Source organism: Toxotes jaculatrix, chromosome 7 (assembly GCF_017976425.1).
Source record: "Toxotes jaculatrix isolate fToxJac2 chromosome 7, fToxJac2.pri, whole genome shotgun sequence".
Lineage (NCBI taxonomy): Eukaryota > Metazoa > Chordata > Actinopteri > Toxotidae > Toxotes > Toxotes jaculatrix.
In genome coordinates, this window is record NC_054400.1 from 18,381,018 (window position 1) to 18,397,398 (window position 16,381).

Below are 16,381 nucleotides of genomic sequence, written 5' to 3' on the forward strand. Positions count from 1 at the left end.
ATCTTCTTTTATAGGTTTTTCTAGGCTATCATAGTGTGTGTGTTTTGGATTTATGAGTGTATCTTTTTGTGCAATGTTCAGTTAGGGCTCTCTTTGTCTAGCATCTCTGCCTTCATTTATTCATGCGTTTGTCGGCCACAGAAATCATGTTTACTCTACTTTTTATTTGCTTATTTGTTGGTTTTGGAGTTGTGTGTTTGGGAAGTAGCAGTAGACATGGCCTGTGGTAAGTAGTCAGTTGTGGGGGTGGAGGAGCGGGGACGGATGGAGGAGCGAGAGGCTTCTTCATTTCCTCTCCTTTGTGCTCTGGAATATGGATGCATCATCAAAGTGTCATAGCTGTCAGGCCCTCATTATCGTTAATGGATTCCATCTGTCGCACAGGTCCCATCTCCACCAACTGCTACCAAACAAAGAGCTGGACCTACTCTGTGTGTCAGCACTACATTTAATACACTTCTTTCTATATCAGCCATTATTTATCAAGTAAAGGGTGGTGATATGCTAAACTCTATTGAACTCGCTGACAATTGGCTGGTGAGGGATGATAATATCTTTGAAGGGTTGCTCCTGTTTACAGTTTCAATTAGGCCAAGTAAGAAAGTGGCAGGGATAACTGTGCTGTTCATACTGAGAAATTGTTTCATCTTTTCTCAGGTCCAAGCGATTACAACAGACACGAGTTTCACTTATTTGCACTCTGCTAATAAAAATAAGAAAATCACTACCCTCAGGTCACCTTTTGATTTTCATGACCTTATAATCAACGTGTCTCTCAGTCATGTCAGGTGAGGTCAAAACAAGCAATTTGTTACTTGTCAAAAAAAAGAGATGCAGAAACACCACGACGCAGTAATTGATTGGTTGAAAATTGGTCTTGAGAGAATCCCAAGGGAGTGTGAAAAGACACCAGTGGCGGTTCCAGATCTCCATGAAGCCCATTTTCACCACAGCCTCCTCCTGTCAGCTTGTGTCTCCCCAGTGCAGATCATTTATTTTGACAGTGAAGCCATAATCTGATATGTGCTCTGTGTCTAAACAAAGTGGCATGAGTGCAGATTAACAGTAATTGGTGCTGTCAGTGTAGAAACATTGCAAAGATTCTTGGTGCTCTGGTGAATATTCAACACGGCAGGCAGCCCCACCACCCCCTCAGATTTTTACAATGGGGGCAGCACAGTGCCATTCTACTTTTGCTCTTTATTTCTTTCCCAAAAGCTCACTTTTCAAGACCCTACCACATACAAACACATGTACTGATGAAACGCTAAAAGCCTTAGTGTAATCCACAGAAATTGGCCCCATGGTTTTAAAAAGAGAAAAAAATATGGCTTTGAATTGGATTAGAATGTGTAGATGAGGACATTTTCAATAACCATTTAAATGGGTTGTAATCTACATGATGGTCTTTCCTCAAAGTTATTTAACAAAGTTGTAATGGTATCCTCTGCTTTGTGTGTGTGTGTGTGTCTTCCAGCCATGTCCAAAGCAGCGGTAAAGATCTCTGCCGACCTGCTGAGTAACCCTCTGTGTGAGCAGGACCAGGCCTTCCTGGAGTCCATGACTGCCTTAGATACAGCCATGAGAAGGATGGACTCCTTCAACCAGGAGAAGGTCAGATTTGTTCCCATAGTCTTCCACACTTATTGTGCACCATCTCACTCTTTCACTCTCTTTTTTGTTTTCTTAGAACTTGCCATTCATATTAGGTTGGTGTTGGGGGAAGTATATATCCTAAAACATAATGGGACACCACTGTCCCATTCAAGTGAATGGGATAGTGGTCTCAGACCTTTGGACCCCACTGTACATAGTAGGAAGCTAGACGGGTTTTTGTTGAAAATGCATGTTTTCATGTTTGTCAATATTGTGCAGCCTGTGGACTAAAAACTATCCGTATGTCTTTCCTTCTGCTGTTTTTGAAAAGCATCTGTGGGATCATCCTCTATAAGCTCAAGCTACTGGTTATCAGCTGTGAAAATTGATGCATTTGTGACTCACTGGTGTCTAAAATAACTCATACAATGGAAAGGCCTTTTCTCAACAGGAAAATATGCCCTACCACAAAATCCACAGAAGTAACTGTTCACAGCCTGTGCAGTGAACAAGTCTATTGTATTGGTTGCATTACGAATTGAAACAAACATTTGGCTTCAGCTCAACGCTTTTTAAACTGATGGTTTACACTGATGTTTTAAACTGATGGTTCACACCATATAATCTTGAAAGGTTGCCGTAACAAGTATATTGTTAGAAGAGCAGCTGCAATCAGCAACACCTCTCAAATCTCTCCTGCAGTATTACATTTTTGTGACTAACACTTGATGAAAGAACAAGCAGGGAATCGCCAAAGTTTGAGACCATGCCAACAGACTTTCTGACAGTTTGACAGGCAGAGCCAAACTGACATTGCCATCCATAAAATGTGGTCCATCACATCCTTCACCTCTGTTTCCTCTTGTTGCACTTTTTGTGTATTTTGATATTTAAAGTATTTATTGATTTGGAGTGTTTCTTGCGATGTTTGTGCTTTTTACCATTGTATGTTTTTTCCTAAGGGGCAAGCGTAGATATGCAGACATTTCTTTACACAACTGTAAGCAATACAGCATACTCTTGCCCGCGCTCTCTCATAGCTGTACTTTGTGAAGATCTTTTCTTTGGCTGTCAGGCCTCTTCAGATTATTTGCCGAGTGCACTTCAGTTTTTGATTAGAATCATTGCCACAGGTAGTTATAATGTGAATCATAGTGGCACCACATGTGTGCATCCTCAAGGCACTACACTGTGAAGGGTAGACGTTTAAAGAGGGAAAAAATACAGGAGAGAACACAGGAGATCACACTAAGGCATATACCGATTGACTTTTTTCCATCTGTGTTTTCTTGACTCATTGCCCTGCTGTTAGGTGTTCTGGGCTTTTCACATTTGTTGCCTTAAAATATTCCCCTTTCGTTTCACGTTCTGTTGTGAACCAGAATGATTTCATAACCTTTTCCACAACAACAATTTTAACAAGGTGAAGAAAATGAATACCTTTGTTAAAAAAAAAAAAAAAAAAAAAAAAAAAAAGGATTTTTTTATTTTTTTTATTTTATGGTAAAATTGTAGTGTAGTATCTCAGAAATGGCACACCATCTGGAAATGTGCATATTAGGCTGAAGAGAGTTGATTTATATTTTCTGTGAAACTTCATGACCTGGACTCAGTTTCCACAGAAAATCAAACCATAACCTGTTCCCCAAGATATGTGAGTGAAGCAGTGTCCATGCTAAAACTCAAGCTCAGCACAGAAGTGTTTTGAAGTCCTCTTTTGAAATGAGCATATTGTCAGTCTAAGAAGTGCGAGTTGGTGAATCAGCCTCATCACAAAGTAAGTTGAATACTGTATTTGTGTTTTAGGCGTAATGCCCTGTCAAGAACTTTCTTTCTGCTTTGATATGAACAGACTCAAATGTCACTCAGACTAGGAAGATCACTGTATTGAATATAAAATATACTAAACGTCTAAGCAACTATACTGGAGAAGTCACTTTTGTTTCTTTCCTTTCTTCTTCATCTTTAACATACCAGTCTTGCAGACTGGCTTTGCTCACAGCTCATCAAATTTTACAGGAGCCATTTTGAGTGACCAGACAAAGTAGAATGTGGGTTGGACTGAGCGTGTGGGTTTGTGACCCCGGGTGCGTATGTTCCAGGACTTGGCTTGGTCGAGTGCCCAGGAGAGCACTCCTGCCAGTTTGACTGTTTTCAGGATAGAGCAAGTTTTACATTCTTCAGATTTTATACAATATCAAATTTGCTTTTTTTCCATTTTCACTGTCTTTGAATTCAGAACTGAAGAAAATTTTTTACCAGTACTGCCATGCACACTTGACTGTATGGATTGCTGGGTGCTTTAAATCTACCTCCTCCTTTCCACATCATTTGAAGATCATAGTTTGAAGGTTGACTCTTTCAGCATCAAAGTCCTTTCCTTTTCCCTCCTGGCTAAAACTGTAACTTTTATCTAATTTCAGTTTCTCCACAACACCCTCATCAACTCAGTCATCTTTTATTTTAATGTGATTTTGTATTTTCCCATTTTAATCGGTTTCTAGTTGCAAAAGACAGAAGTTGTCTCTATAGTGTATAGTAGTGGATTCATTTTCTGGCACCGTGGTGTGTAGTTTTCCTGTTTGGCTCTGTGACTGGGATGTGTTTGACAGTGATTCAGGCAGGCACTTTGATCCCAGCACAGTTTCTCACTCGTGGAGGACAACAGTCACCAACTGTATTGACGTGGTTGTATTTTTTTTTAACACACTTTGATCCAGAGTGGATTTTGACAGCTAGGTCACACCTGATTTTCTGTGCACTTCTTTCAGTCTTACTAAATAAAAATCCTTGCTTCAACACAATGTTGAGTTCCAGGTTTGGGCTGGGCTGTGTGGCTTCCTTTTGTAGAGTGGCTAAAAGTGAGCTAAAGGCAAAATAGTGAGTGTTAGCACTTTTTGGTCAGTCTGCTATGTGGAATATCACCTCAGGTTTGCTAGGTGTTTAAAATCCAGCACGGCTCACTCGAACACTACTCCAGCATCTCCCTTCAAGCTGACTGTTGATTCTGACGGCACCGACAGCAAACCCTATTGCTCCAGCAAAACAGACACAAAAGCATCCACCCTTTGCTCTTCTCCGTGTTGAGACGAGATGTTCTGCCGCAGGGCTCGCAAGTGAGAGAGCCAGCAGATAAAACGTGCAGGGATAATGAAGGCAGCAGTGGCCCAGGTCTGTGTGTTTATTTCTGGGGCTGAGGAGGGCGCACAGCCCCGCCGGCACACTGCTGCCGAAGCTGAGCCCCAGTGTAGATGGCGGCAGCACAGTAGAGGATGCTCCGTTTGGAGGGATATTGATTTCCTCTGCGATCTGTGTGTATTTTTGGGAGGCCTGTGTGCCGGGATGGCCTCTGCCCCGTGACTCACTGATGGAGACTGCTGCTTGAGCGCCGGCCTCAGGCTCTGCAGGGCCTCCAAGGAATAGCTCCCACCCCCCACCCCCCCCCCTCTCTGTGGGAAGGGGCAGAGGGTAGAGGGCACCAGCATGCTTAAGCAAATCTGCCGCTGTTGTTCTCCCTCCTCGCTGCATGCTCTCACCTTAGAAGCAGCGGCGCAGCTCAAGTTGGGGAGGGGGGGGTTGTGGGGGGGGTGTGAATATGTAAAACAAAGAAAATGTGAATTCCCATGTACTTATTTGTTATTGGTTCTCTGTTTTCCCTCAAACCACAATCAACCATTTTGTACTTGGAAATCTGCCCGTGTGAAGCAGTGAGTGTTGCTGTATGTTCTCATCGATGGTCAGGGCATTTTTACAAAGCACAGCTGCGATCTTGCTTCCTTGTTGTTGTGTGATTGACTGTCCTTCCAATAGCGAGTGAACATATGATTAGTGGAGCTGCTCACTGTTCTCATGCAGCTGTCACTTCACATCTCGCTGCTTTAAATTCTCCTCCGCTGCTCTCAGTGTTCCGTTATGCTAGGAGATCTAGTAGTAAAAGTCATTTTGAATCTGCAATGTAAATTACGCTGGAAACTTTATTAATTGTGCGCCAACTTCTGTCAATGAGACTTGGTGCCGGGGCTGGAGGCTTCAAGATGAGATGTTCGTTTACTTCCATTTAACACCCCCCTTCCCCTCCTTCCCTCCCCTGTCGGTTCTGGCAACCAGAAGGAGAATGCAGGAAAATATAAACTGTTATTGTTAAAATGTTTGTTTGCAAAGAACTTTCATCTTGTAAGGCAGCCCACCCTCCACAGGATTTGAAATCAGTTGGGCTTTGCTTTCATGTCCGTCCCCTGACAGTTCCATCCTTTTGTATCGCAAGCTCAATGAATATTCAGGGGTTTCTCCTCAGGGCTTGTGTACAATAAAAGAGTCAACGTCATGAAAGTTTCTTTGCAAGCCCCCCCCCCTCCCTTATTTTTCTTGAGTGCTCCGTTTGAAATATACACAATTGTTGATGTTTGTGCAGTGCCATTACTTTGCAGCTAATGAGCGAGAGGTGTAGAAGCTGTTTTGTCCTGAGTTTAAATTTGATGTAATTCAATTTGACAGTGAATAACAATTCATAATGTTACTTCTTTAATATAGAGGTGCTTATTGCTTACATTAACAAGTGTTCTTTTTGTTACAGGTCAACCAGATCCAGAAGACCGTTATCGACCCTCTGAAAAAGTAAGTGTCCATCTTGATTTCTCATTCTGTACTACTGTATTTTAAAAGTTGGCTTTAAATGGTCTCTGTATGACCAAAGACAAATGGTTGCTGTCAATAAGTTTAACATTTGTTTGGCCTAGCAGAACAGTGACATTATTCACATAGGACAATTTAGATGCATTGCAAAATCACAGGAAAGTGTTGTCAAGGCAGTTTAGTTCAGCTTTGTGACATAATGTTCCTGATGTGGTAAATACAGGCTCGGGGCAAATTAAGTCCAGCGACCCGACCTTGCTGTGCTAGTCACACTAGTAGGGCGGAAAGTACAGCTGGTGTGCATGACCACAGGAAGGCCTGCAGTGTAGTAATACAGATTGTAAAAATGCACTATGGAGTGAGTGGTGCTGCTGTGGTGGTGGTAGTGTGTCTGGAAGAAAGTTTATTTGGTTCTCATTCCTAATACTCGCCCCCATTTGAATAGGCAGTGAGTGCTATTCCATTCTTTAAGCGTGTGCGCGCACACATACACACACACTGCACACACACATGCAAAGCAGAGGTACTGAAGGGAGTGGTTGGACTATCCCACCCGGCTTCCGGAGCGCTTGTTAAGGCTTTGCTTCCTCCGCTTGACTCCTCCCCGGGGATTAAACATATGCTTTGTAAGAGAGCGTGTGCATGTGTTTCTATTGCAAGTTAATGTTGAATTCCTCCCCTCTTAAACTTATCATTTTTTTAAAGTAACCAATATGAAGCAATTCCTCTGTAAAACATGAATAGGTTGGGTCAGTGTCTGTCTGTGTGAGTGTGTGTTAAGCCCTCTCTTCCTCGTGTGCTCTGGTGGCGGAGAAATGACAGGATGGAATGGTTCTAATTTCCTCTTCCTGGTGGGCGGCAGGCGGACGTGTGGGCAGGCTCAGAAAATGGCAAAGGGCCCAGCTTCCTGGGCCCAGAGCCGTGGATTGGTTGAGGAGGAGAACTGTCTCAGGACAGTGCACATGCTCGCACAAACATACATGCAGATACACAAACACCAACCCAGATTTTAGAGGGGGGCTCGGTTTCACAAAGATGGTATTTTAGACCATAAAGTTAGGTATTTACATGATTCTGAAATAGAGCAGAGCAAGTAAGTTCATAAACGAGTTTTAAAGCCAAGCTAAACTGACCTCATCATTAACTTTTTCCCTCCTTAAAAACACAGCACTATTAGTTATTAGTCTATCAAAGTGTCTTACATAGAAAACTGAGACACAAAAGCTACTATACTTCAAAGCTTCCATTAAGATTCCATTAGTCCTTCACTAATGAATATTTTTCATTTACTTAGTCTCAAAATACTCTATTGGTGATCTTGTGTCATTGTTAAGAAAATTAAAAAAAGAATGTTAATGTTAATGGAAGACCCTTGAATGGGGTGTGTGTGTGTGTGTGTGTGTTTATAAGTGTGTTCATTTGGTACGTGATTGAAGTGTCCATGTGTGATTACTATTTAAAATTTTGGCACCCATCCTTAATACTTAGTGTGGTAAAATGTGCAGTGAACACATGAAAAAGAAGCAGCCCCCCTCCCCCTACGTGTCTGTTTCTCTCTCTCAGGCCCAGACGTGAATTTCATCCACTCAGCGGGGTCACTGAATGACATCACTGTGTTTGTGTGAGAGGAGGGGAGTGCGTGGGCATGGAGGAATTTATGTTATCTAGGCCTCCTAACCTAGCCCTTTCTGCTCCGTTGCTCTTTTGGGTGAGACAGAAGTCAAGCCTGTTTTGAGACCTCTGCCCCGGGTTGAGCTGTGACTGGACAAGTCACCTTCACCCCTCTCAATCAGAGGAAGACCCTGCCCCTGGAGCAGGTTGTGAGGCCTGGAGCCGACGGTTGTGTTTGGCCTCAGCTTTTGGACTGTTGCGGTTTTGGGGAGTGATTGAACTTGATCTGATTTTGTTGTTAAATTTTGGAATCAAAATTTGTTTTTGTGTACCTAGGATGTTTGCTATGAAGTTATCTATCTTTTCCCCCCATCTTATCTGGTGTATCATGTCTAGGTTGCGTGAGTTGTCTTAGTTTTGATCAACAAAGCGCAAGGCAAGTTTCAGCAGATCAAACTCCTTCTGGCTTCTAGTGAGACAAAGGGGGTTTCGTCTGTCATGTACGTCACACACACACACACGCCTTCCCATGGCCCAATGCTCTTAAACCATTTATACAGCAGGTGGTAGTTTTTTTTTTCTTTTTTTTTTTTTTTGCAGCGAGCATATTTGAACAAAAAATTACCATATGATGTAAACTTGTCTGACACTCTTAAGTCTTCATCTGAGACTGTGACACATTGGAGGTGGTTATTTGCACATAAACAATTCTCTTTCCCATATTTTAGTGGTTTGCTGTGTGTGTTTTGCAGTAGTGGGTTTTGTGATGGTGACAGCCAGCCTCCTAGACTGAGGGTGTCTACACCAGACTTGGGCTTGGCTGACGGGTCAGACTGGCCTGTCTGTGGATTGGCAGCTGCTCATAAACACACTCTTTGGTCCAGATGCTATTTCCATCCAGCCTGTTCACCACACCCTGACCTGTCACATGGACGGTGGTGTGCCCTTGGCCCCCGTGCAGCCCTCAACCAGAGTAAGACCTCATTCAGGCGAGGCTGACCGCAAATGCAGACCTAGCCTGCTGACCGGTAGTTGTTCAGCCAAGGCCAGGACATCGAGGGAAATGTCCAGTGTCTGGACAGTTATAGGCCAAACTATCATTACAAAGGATGTATCGTCACCTTCAGCTGTGGACATATTCTGCTGCTTATTCTTGTGTGGGAGCCTTTGACACAGCTGAGTCACTGTAATCTCTGGACACAGAGAGCCCTGAATTTAACAGTGAGACATCAGTGCCCAGCATAGGAAGGTCAGAAGTGAGTTAACAAGCAAATGGCTCTGTGTCTCACTCTTCTTCTGTCTTTCGCACCAGGAAAGCAGTGGCCCTTAAGTCTCTCGGTGTGCTGTAACACAGACTCCTGTTGCTGGTGTTACTGTCCCACTTTAGAGCAGCACATCATCATGGTGTGTCTCAAGGAAATTGAATTGTTCTGGCAGGTGAAGTATGCAGGTCAGCCTTTGTTTGATCTTGAAGTTGGTTTGCTGCTGCGCTGTCATCAGCCAATAGGATCATGTTTGGAGAGCAGTCATGCCTAGAGGGCAGTTACATAATCCCTTGGCACTTCAAGTATGTGTACACTGGAGCAGATAGTAGACTTGAGGATCGGCATCCACCCCAGCCATAAACTGGGCCAAAGTGGTATTTTATAAATAGTGGTAGAGCGTGGGCCGTGGGGCTGGGCTGAGCTGAGCTCCGTGATGTCACTCAAACACTACGAGGCCACTCCTTGCTTAACTTCCTGTCGGAAACAATCCCTGCTTGTCTGAGACTTAGCCTCAGTTCGCGTCACTTTCTACTCCCCGCCCCCCCCCCCCCCCGGCAAGGTGCATGGGCAGACACAAGGCGTAATCTAGGATTTCACAATCAGTCCACAGGTTCTCAGTGGTTCCCTCTGTGCGGAGCAGGGCAAGGGTTGGCATGGAGAGGAACGTAAACCATGAAGCCCACACATTTTGTGGCTAATAACAGTATAGGCAGAGACTCACATAAACTATTGTAGCAGTGTGCCTACACACTTGATGCTTCAAATGAGTCATTCAAAAAAACAGTATCTCACTCTTCATTACAATTATTATTACTGACTCACATGTAGCAGACACCTGTGTGAATAATCTTGTGGCCTGCTTTTGAAAAACACTGTCACTGGTTTGTGTTTACATGTTAGAAACGCTAGAAAACTGATGCCTTGCTTAGTTTGTTTTGTCGTTAATTTGTCTGTGACTGCTGAGATTTTAATAACAGCTTTCTGGTGTCTTATAGCCCCTTCACACTCACCAGTGTTAATTGTTGTATATCCTTTAAAACCAATGAAAACAGAGCAAAATTACCTGCATTTAAATAAATAATATTGTGCATTTACTGCATACATTATATTAATATTGCACACATTCAAGTATACTTTAATGTTGTAGCTTAAATGTTATCGATCATCCATGTATGTTAACTTTAATTTTTGTATTTTTTATTAAATATTATTAGGTTGAATATTTACTGTATTACAGTATTCCTGCTTCCCATTAAAGGCAGCCACAAAACCAGTGCAACAAGTCCCAGGATGAATCTCAGACTCCTGTTGCTAAGTTACAGATGAATGTTTTCCTATTTTTAGTGCTGAAGACTAGGATTCTCGTTGCAAGAATATATTTTCATTTGGAATATGATAATTGTCACAAAATGAATTGTTTCATGCCATTTTGAACTACAGTAATTAGATAATAGATTAGAGGAAGCTTAATGCAGAGCTGTCCTCTGGGGTTTGAGAGTACCTCTACAATAAGATGTTGAGGAGAGGGATTTTATTAATTCATAATGACTTCTATTAAGATGGGATGCAATGCAGAATGCATGTCTACAAATTTCACAGCGCAAGGAAAGCTGTCTTAATGATTTCAGTCATTTTAGTTTCTGTTATAGTTTCTTATTTTTCTAAGCATTTGAGTACTCTGTTGTGAGTGTCTGGGTATTTTGTATTTGCATGCATGTGCAAGTGTGTGTGTTTTGTTACGTGTCCCATCGTTTGTGTCAGAGATGTCTAAGGCTCTGTACCTGTCTTGCAGGTACAGTGGCGTCTTCCCCAGCCTCAACATGGCAGTGAAACGTCGGGAGCAGGCACTGCAGGACTACAAACGGCTGCAGTCCAAAGTGGAGAAGTATGAAGAGAAAGAAAAAACGGGCCCTGTTATGGTCAAACTACACCAGGTACTGTGGTTTAAAACTTGCATCGGTGCACGTGTTGGTCCACTCGAATGCTCTCCCTATCTGCAGAGGAGCAAAGTTCACTTGCTCTTACATGTTGCACGTATTGTGAATTGAGCACAATAAGTGGAAAAAGACAAATGCTGACTGGATATGAACAAAAATAGTTGAGCACATGCATACTGTACATGTGCGCTCCTTCACCCACGCAAGCTACCAGGCTCTCAAGTAGTGCCTTTTCAAAAAGGCAGTGCTGCACATCTACAGGCACGTAATTGAGAATTGTAGACACACAAATACGCATACACACACACCATGAGGCCACTACAGAAGCGCACACATTCACAGATAGCGCTGCAGTGTTGCCTATGCTATTGCCTCTAACACATCCTCACATGGCGAGCCACCCACACACATTGAGAAAAGCACTGTCAGGGGAACAAAGCCTTGAAGAGGCCCCTACATCCCTGCCCTTTGAATCCCTGTGCACTTAAAGAAACGATCCTGACAAAACACTCGTATGCCATTTCAACCGGCAAGAAAACTAACTAAGGTGAAGAGACCATACCATTATGCAGCAGATAAACAGTATGTTGTAGTTTGAATATAGCAACTCCCCCCTTCCCCTTAATAAAAATTCTCACCCTCTCACACATATTCATTGTGCATTCCATAACTCCATGCCTACAGTAGACTACCCACTAATACATTCACACACAGATCAGTGGTGCTGGAGTCCACTCACAGCCAAGTCTGCCCACATTACCCACTCCTCCTCACTGTGGTCGTGATTACAGCCTTTTTTTTGCACTGCTTCTCCGTGGGAATTAGGCAAATATCTTTCTGAACAATAAGAAAAAGGACACTAATGATGGCTCAAGTGTTGAATTTACTTAAAACTAACGTGTTTCTGTTTGCAGGTATTTGTTTTCCTCTCAGTCTGTGACTCCCTCTACCTCAGGGAAGATTCTTAAATTTTGAGCGTGGATTATAACATGAACTGACATAAGTGAAACAAGAGGATGATCTGTAAAGTCAGAACTGATAGTGACCACTGATGGTCTTTTCTTTTGTTTCCTCTCTAATCTCCACGCCCCAGGCCAGAGAAGAGCTCCGACCGGTCAGGGAAGACTTCGAGGCCAAAAACAAGCAGCTGCTGGACGAGATGCCCAAGTTCTACCACAGCCGCATCGACTACTTCCAGCCCAGCTTTGAGGCTCTCATCCGGGCACAGGTTAGTGACCTCCCCACCTCCTCTCCCTGGAGATGCACACACAATGAGGCGCTCATGCATACACGCTCACACCCACCCCAAAGTGTGCTGTTACGCCCCGTGAGCATTGGTTAAACAGTGAATAAAGTGTCTGATGGAAGGGAGTGTATAATCCTGGCAGTCTGTCTCCCTCCACGCTGTCCTAATGTGATTAACCCCCAATGACAGCCCACACTACTGTGTTTAGCCCAGGAAGGCCTCATCTGTCTGGCTCCACTGCAGCCCTGCAAGCCTTCCTCTAACCTGCAGCTACTCTTAAAGCAGCTGGGTGTCTCAAGTTAGCGCCACCATGTCCCCCTCCCCCACCCCAGACCTGCATGGCCAGGTCATTTCCTCCTTGGGACAGCCACTGGCACACTCCTAATTAGAAAACTAGATTATCCCAAACCTAATGACAATTATCGAGTTCTATGATGTACTTTGAACTTAAAATTAGCAAACTGAGCACTCAGCTGTAACCAATATAAAATATTTCCACATCTAAGCTTAGATCTTTTCTCTTCTGAGATGACATTTTTACCTTTTACCTGGCTTTGTATGGTGCAAGCTCCTATTAGTCACACTAGCTACTTTATTCTGTCTACGTTCTTTTTATTCATGTAGCTCACGCACATGAATGAGCATTTACACGTTTACAAACACACACACACACAGCCGCACGTGGGTGGTCAGTGGACCAGTGGACCTTATCCCCAGCCTTGCTGCATGTGATCAGTTTCATCCTCCACTCCCTTCTCTCCCAGCCGCTTGTTGCTGCTCAGCTCCCAGCGGCAGCAGGAAAAGGCACAAAGGCTGCCTTTGTTGGGAGCCTTCAGCTTCACTACCACAAGTCCTGTCCAGCGACTGTCAGTGGGACACACAGCATGACCTGTCCACCTGTACAGATGTTGATGAATTGAGACATTGTCTTGCTATTTTTTTCCTCCTCAGTTTTGAATTCTCTGCGGCATGTTTTATTTTTTTAAGCATTTAAAAGATTACTTTCTTTGTCTCTTTTTCTCAGATGATTTTATTTGTCTCCTGAAACAGTGGTCACGCAGTGTTTAAGGACTTACTGGGTAGAAAGCTACTTAAATTATTCATTATTTTTGTGGGCTAAGAGGTCAAAGTGTAACCTCTCTTTATAAATATTAAGCAGCTGGGACTATGGTATGTTGAAATTCTTAGACAGAAGTCATGTAAATTAAAGCTCTGCTTTACCCAAAGGCTCCTTTTTGTATTGTAGGTGGTCACAGTTGTGTGAGGCTGTGTTTACTCCTCGTGGTGACTCAACTAATTGGAATAGTAGTGTGTCTTTGCTACAGAAGACACCCAGACAGTGATCTGGTGTACATTATCATCACTGGTCATATGGACATTTCCGATGGCCATTTCAACAAGCCACTTTTGGTTTAAAAAAAAAAAAAAATATCCGCTTTACCCCCACAAACAGCAGTAACCTAATACTTATAGCCCACTCATGTGGTTTAGGTGGCAGATATTGGTATAAACATACAAAGGTCTTTCAGACTGAGCACTTAAAAGGTGGTTTAAAGACTTGACTTTTTTTTCCTTTTGGCTGACAGTGTTGAATCTGCTCAGGACGAAGTAAGACAAATGTTATTTCTATATAAGATGCAGGATTTTTATTTTATTTTCAACTTGACTGAGCCCTTATTCTGCTGTGACCTGTAGCAAATTGGTAAGCCTTTCTCCCACTGGTATCTTGGTTGGTCTTGCTGTTTCGGCCTACAATAGGACACACATGCAATTTCAGAGAAGCCAACGATGCCCCCTTAAGAGCATGGTATCGTATGCATCGCTGCGTGAATAAATATTGAGATGTGTGTGTGTGGGTTTCAAGGGGTTGTATTTCCCAGTACTTTCATTCTCTGCCTACTCTTCTGGAGTCTTGTAATGTGATTAAAGTCTATTAATCATCAAAGCAACTCTCTAGGGAGCCTGACTCATGAACTAAGGGGAAGAAGCAGGGGTGGGAAGTGTCAAAAAAGCTTTCAGTGAACACTCTCTATCTCTTGTTCAGATCGGGAGAGAAAAGCAGGGTCACTACCCACTGAAGTGCTGGGTTTTTTGGGGCTTTGTCGGAGTTGTTTGATATCTGTGGGCTCCCTCTTCTCCTCACGAATCAGTTCTCATTAGCGGGGTTGAAGAGGTACGAGGCGAGCAGCTTCAGACTTGTGTAAGTAAAACCAAGGTTAGATTGTGCGAGCGGGGCAGAGTTTGGACATGATTTTGGAGTTTTTCCCTGAGAGGCATCTAAGACAGGTCTGTGGATTGACCCTGTCCGGTCTCTATCAGAAGACAGACAGGACTATTTGTTCTGCTATCACAGCTTTTTCCTTTTTCCCCTCCTGGCCCTCAGGTGGTCTATTTCACAGAAATGTACAAGATCTTCAGCGAGTTAACAGACCAGATCGACCAGGCAGGGTTGACTGATGAGCAGAGGGAGAGGGAGACCGAGGCCAAGCTCAGCGAGTTGCGTGCTCTGTCCATTGTCGCCGACGACTGAGGGAGGAAAGCTGAAAACCGGGAACAGCTCCTTTCATGCCTCTCTGAATGGATTGCACTCTTTTCAGGCTCCTCTGCGCAGTTCAAACGGACAGCAGTGGCCTTAACTTGATTATCAGTTTGTTTCCTTGCGGCCTCATCACCCCACCAACCCCCCGTCCATTCCTCTTGTACTACACTCCCATGTTTCATTCTTTCTGCAACTCCAAGCAGCTGAAATGCCACATAAACTAAGCCATCAGCCAAGTGCAACATTATAAGCCAATATGTCTTTTTTTTTTTTTTTTTTTTTTTTTTAGTAAAGGAATCAAACAGCTCTCGTCAGAACTAATTAGCGGGGTTACACTTCTTGGTTTCAGACATGTCTATAAGCATTTGTTTCTAAAGTAGGAAATGAGCAAGGAAATGTTTTTTTATTAGTCACATCTGCTATGTTACCAATAGTCTGTGAAACATAGTTTTTATTACCCAACTTTGAAATAACACTACAGACTGAATGTTATGTAAGGTGCTGTAAGTTATCAGCAAGAAAAAATGTATTTCTGTATTTTGGCCTTTGCCTGTTATCTCTTAAATTTAGCTCTGTGCCATGGTGTGTGAGGGCTTTTGATGGGGATTTACAGGATACTGGTAACATCACCTGTGCATAATGTGCCTGCATTGTCCTGACTGTGGATGTAACATGAAAACTAACTTGTGCGAAGTTAGACTGTGCCTGTGCAGAGGTCTTGAGAGATCGAAGACTCAGGCTGCGGCGAGAACAAGTCGCCATTGAAGTCGAATCACTGTTCAAAACAAAGGCTGGTGCTCCCTCTAGTGGAAAGTACTTATTGTGACACACAATTTCCTTTTATTCACACCATCCATCCTTTGTTCTATTGTTGGTGGTTCAGTTCATCTGTTAGCAAAGAACCTCACACATTGTTGGCACTCTAGAGAAAGTCCTCTCTCTGTACCCTGTACACCAGGGTTTGGATGCCAACTGTTTTTGGCTTTTCTTGATTTTGGACCAAATCATTCTGCCATTGCACTCCTTTGTTTCCAACTTTATCAGGTACAGCCTCAGTGTGATGACCACGCTCTGAGGGTAAATGGTAATGTACACACACTGATTGCTCCCATATCATGTTAGCAGGTTTTTTTTGAGGTGTCACACCAGGAAGTTGACTATTTATTCTTTTACAGTCCGTTTTTGCTTTGTTGTTTTGTTTTTTTTTTAATTATAAAAGCAAACGAGTCGATTTTCTGTCTTTGTGTCAGGTAATGTGTAACTGTTAGGAGTTACATGTAGAAGTGTATTAATGAAGGTGTTTTTCTAAATAATGAGTTTAAGTTGTAGAAGAAGGTTGATTCTTTTTTTTTTTTTTAACATAACTAAGTGAAGACTTTTAACATTTGTGTTGGGCTTTTTTTCAGGTTTTTAAACGTATTAATACCACAATCTGTTTTACAGACAGTGGTTTCACCTAGGATCTCAATGTACAATCATGAAATAAATTAATTGTGAGAATGTCTACAATCTGCAGTGTTAACCTGTTAATATTATATTGTTCCCTGGTTTAAAT

At 42.9% G+C, this 16,381-nt stretch overlaps 1 protein-coding gene across 1 annotated transcript in view; it reads left to right on the forward strand.

Moving 5' to 3' along the window:
• bin3 (bridging integrator 3) overlaps nt 1-16,330 on the forward strand; it is a 28,285-nt gene extending 11,955 nt beyond the window's left edge. Inside the window, exons 5-9 of the mRNA XM_041041585.1 lie at nt 1,478-1,614; nt 6,170-6,210; nt 10,897-11,038; nt 12,135-12,269; nt 14,671-16,330. Of these exons, the coding sequence (XP_040897519.1) occupies nt 1,478-1,614; nt 6,170-6,210; nt 10,897-11,038; nt 12,135-12,269; nt 14,671-14,817 (602 nt within the window). The 3' untranslated portion in view covers nt 14,818-16,330. The remainder of the gene's footprint in view (nt 1-1,477; nt 1,615-6,169; nt 6,211-10,896; nt 11,039-12,134; nt 12,270-14,670) is intronic.
• The last annotated feature ends 51 nt before the right edge of the window (nt 16,331-16,381 follow it).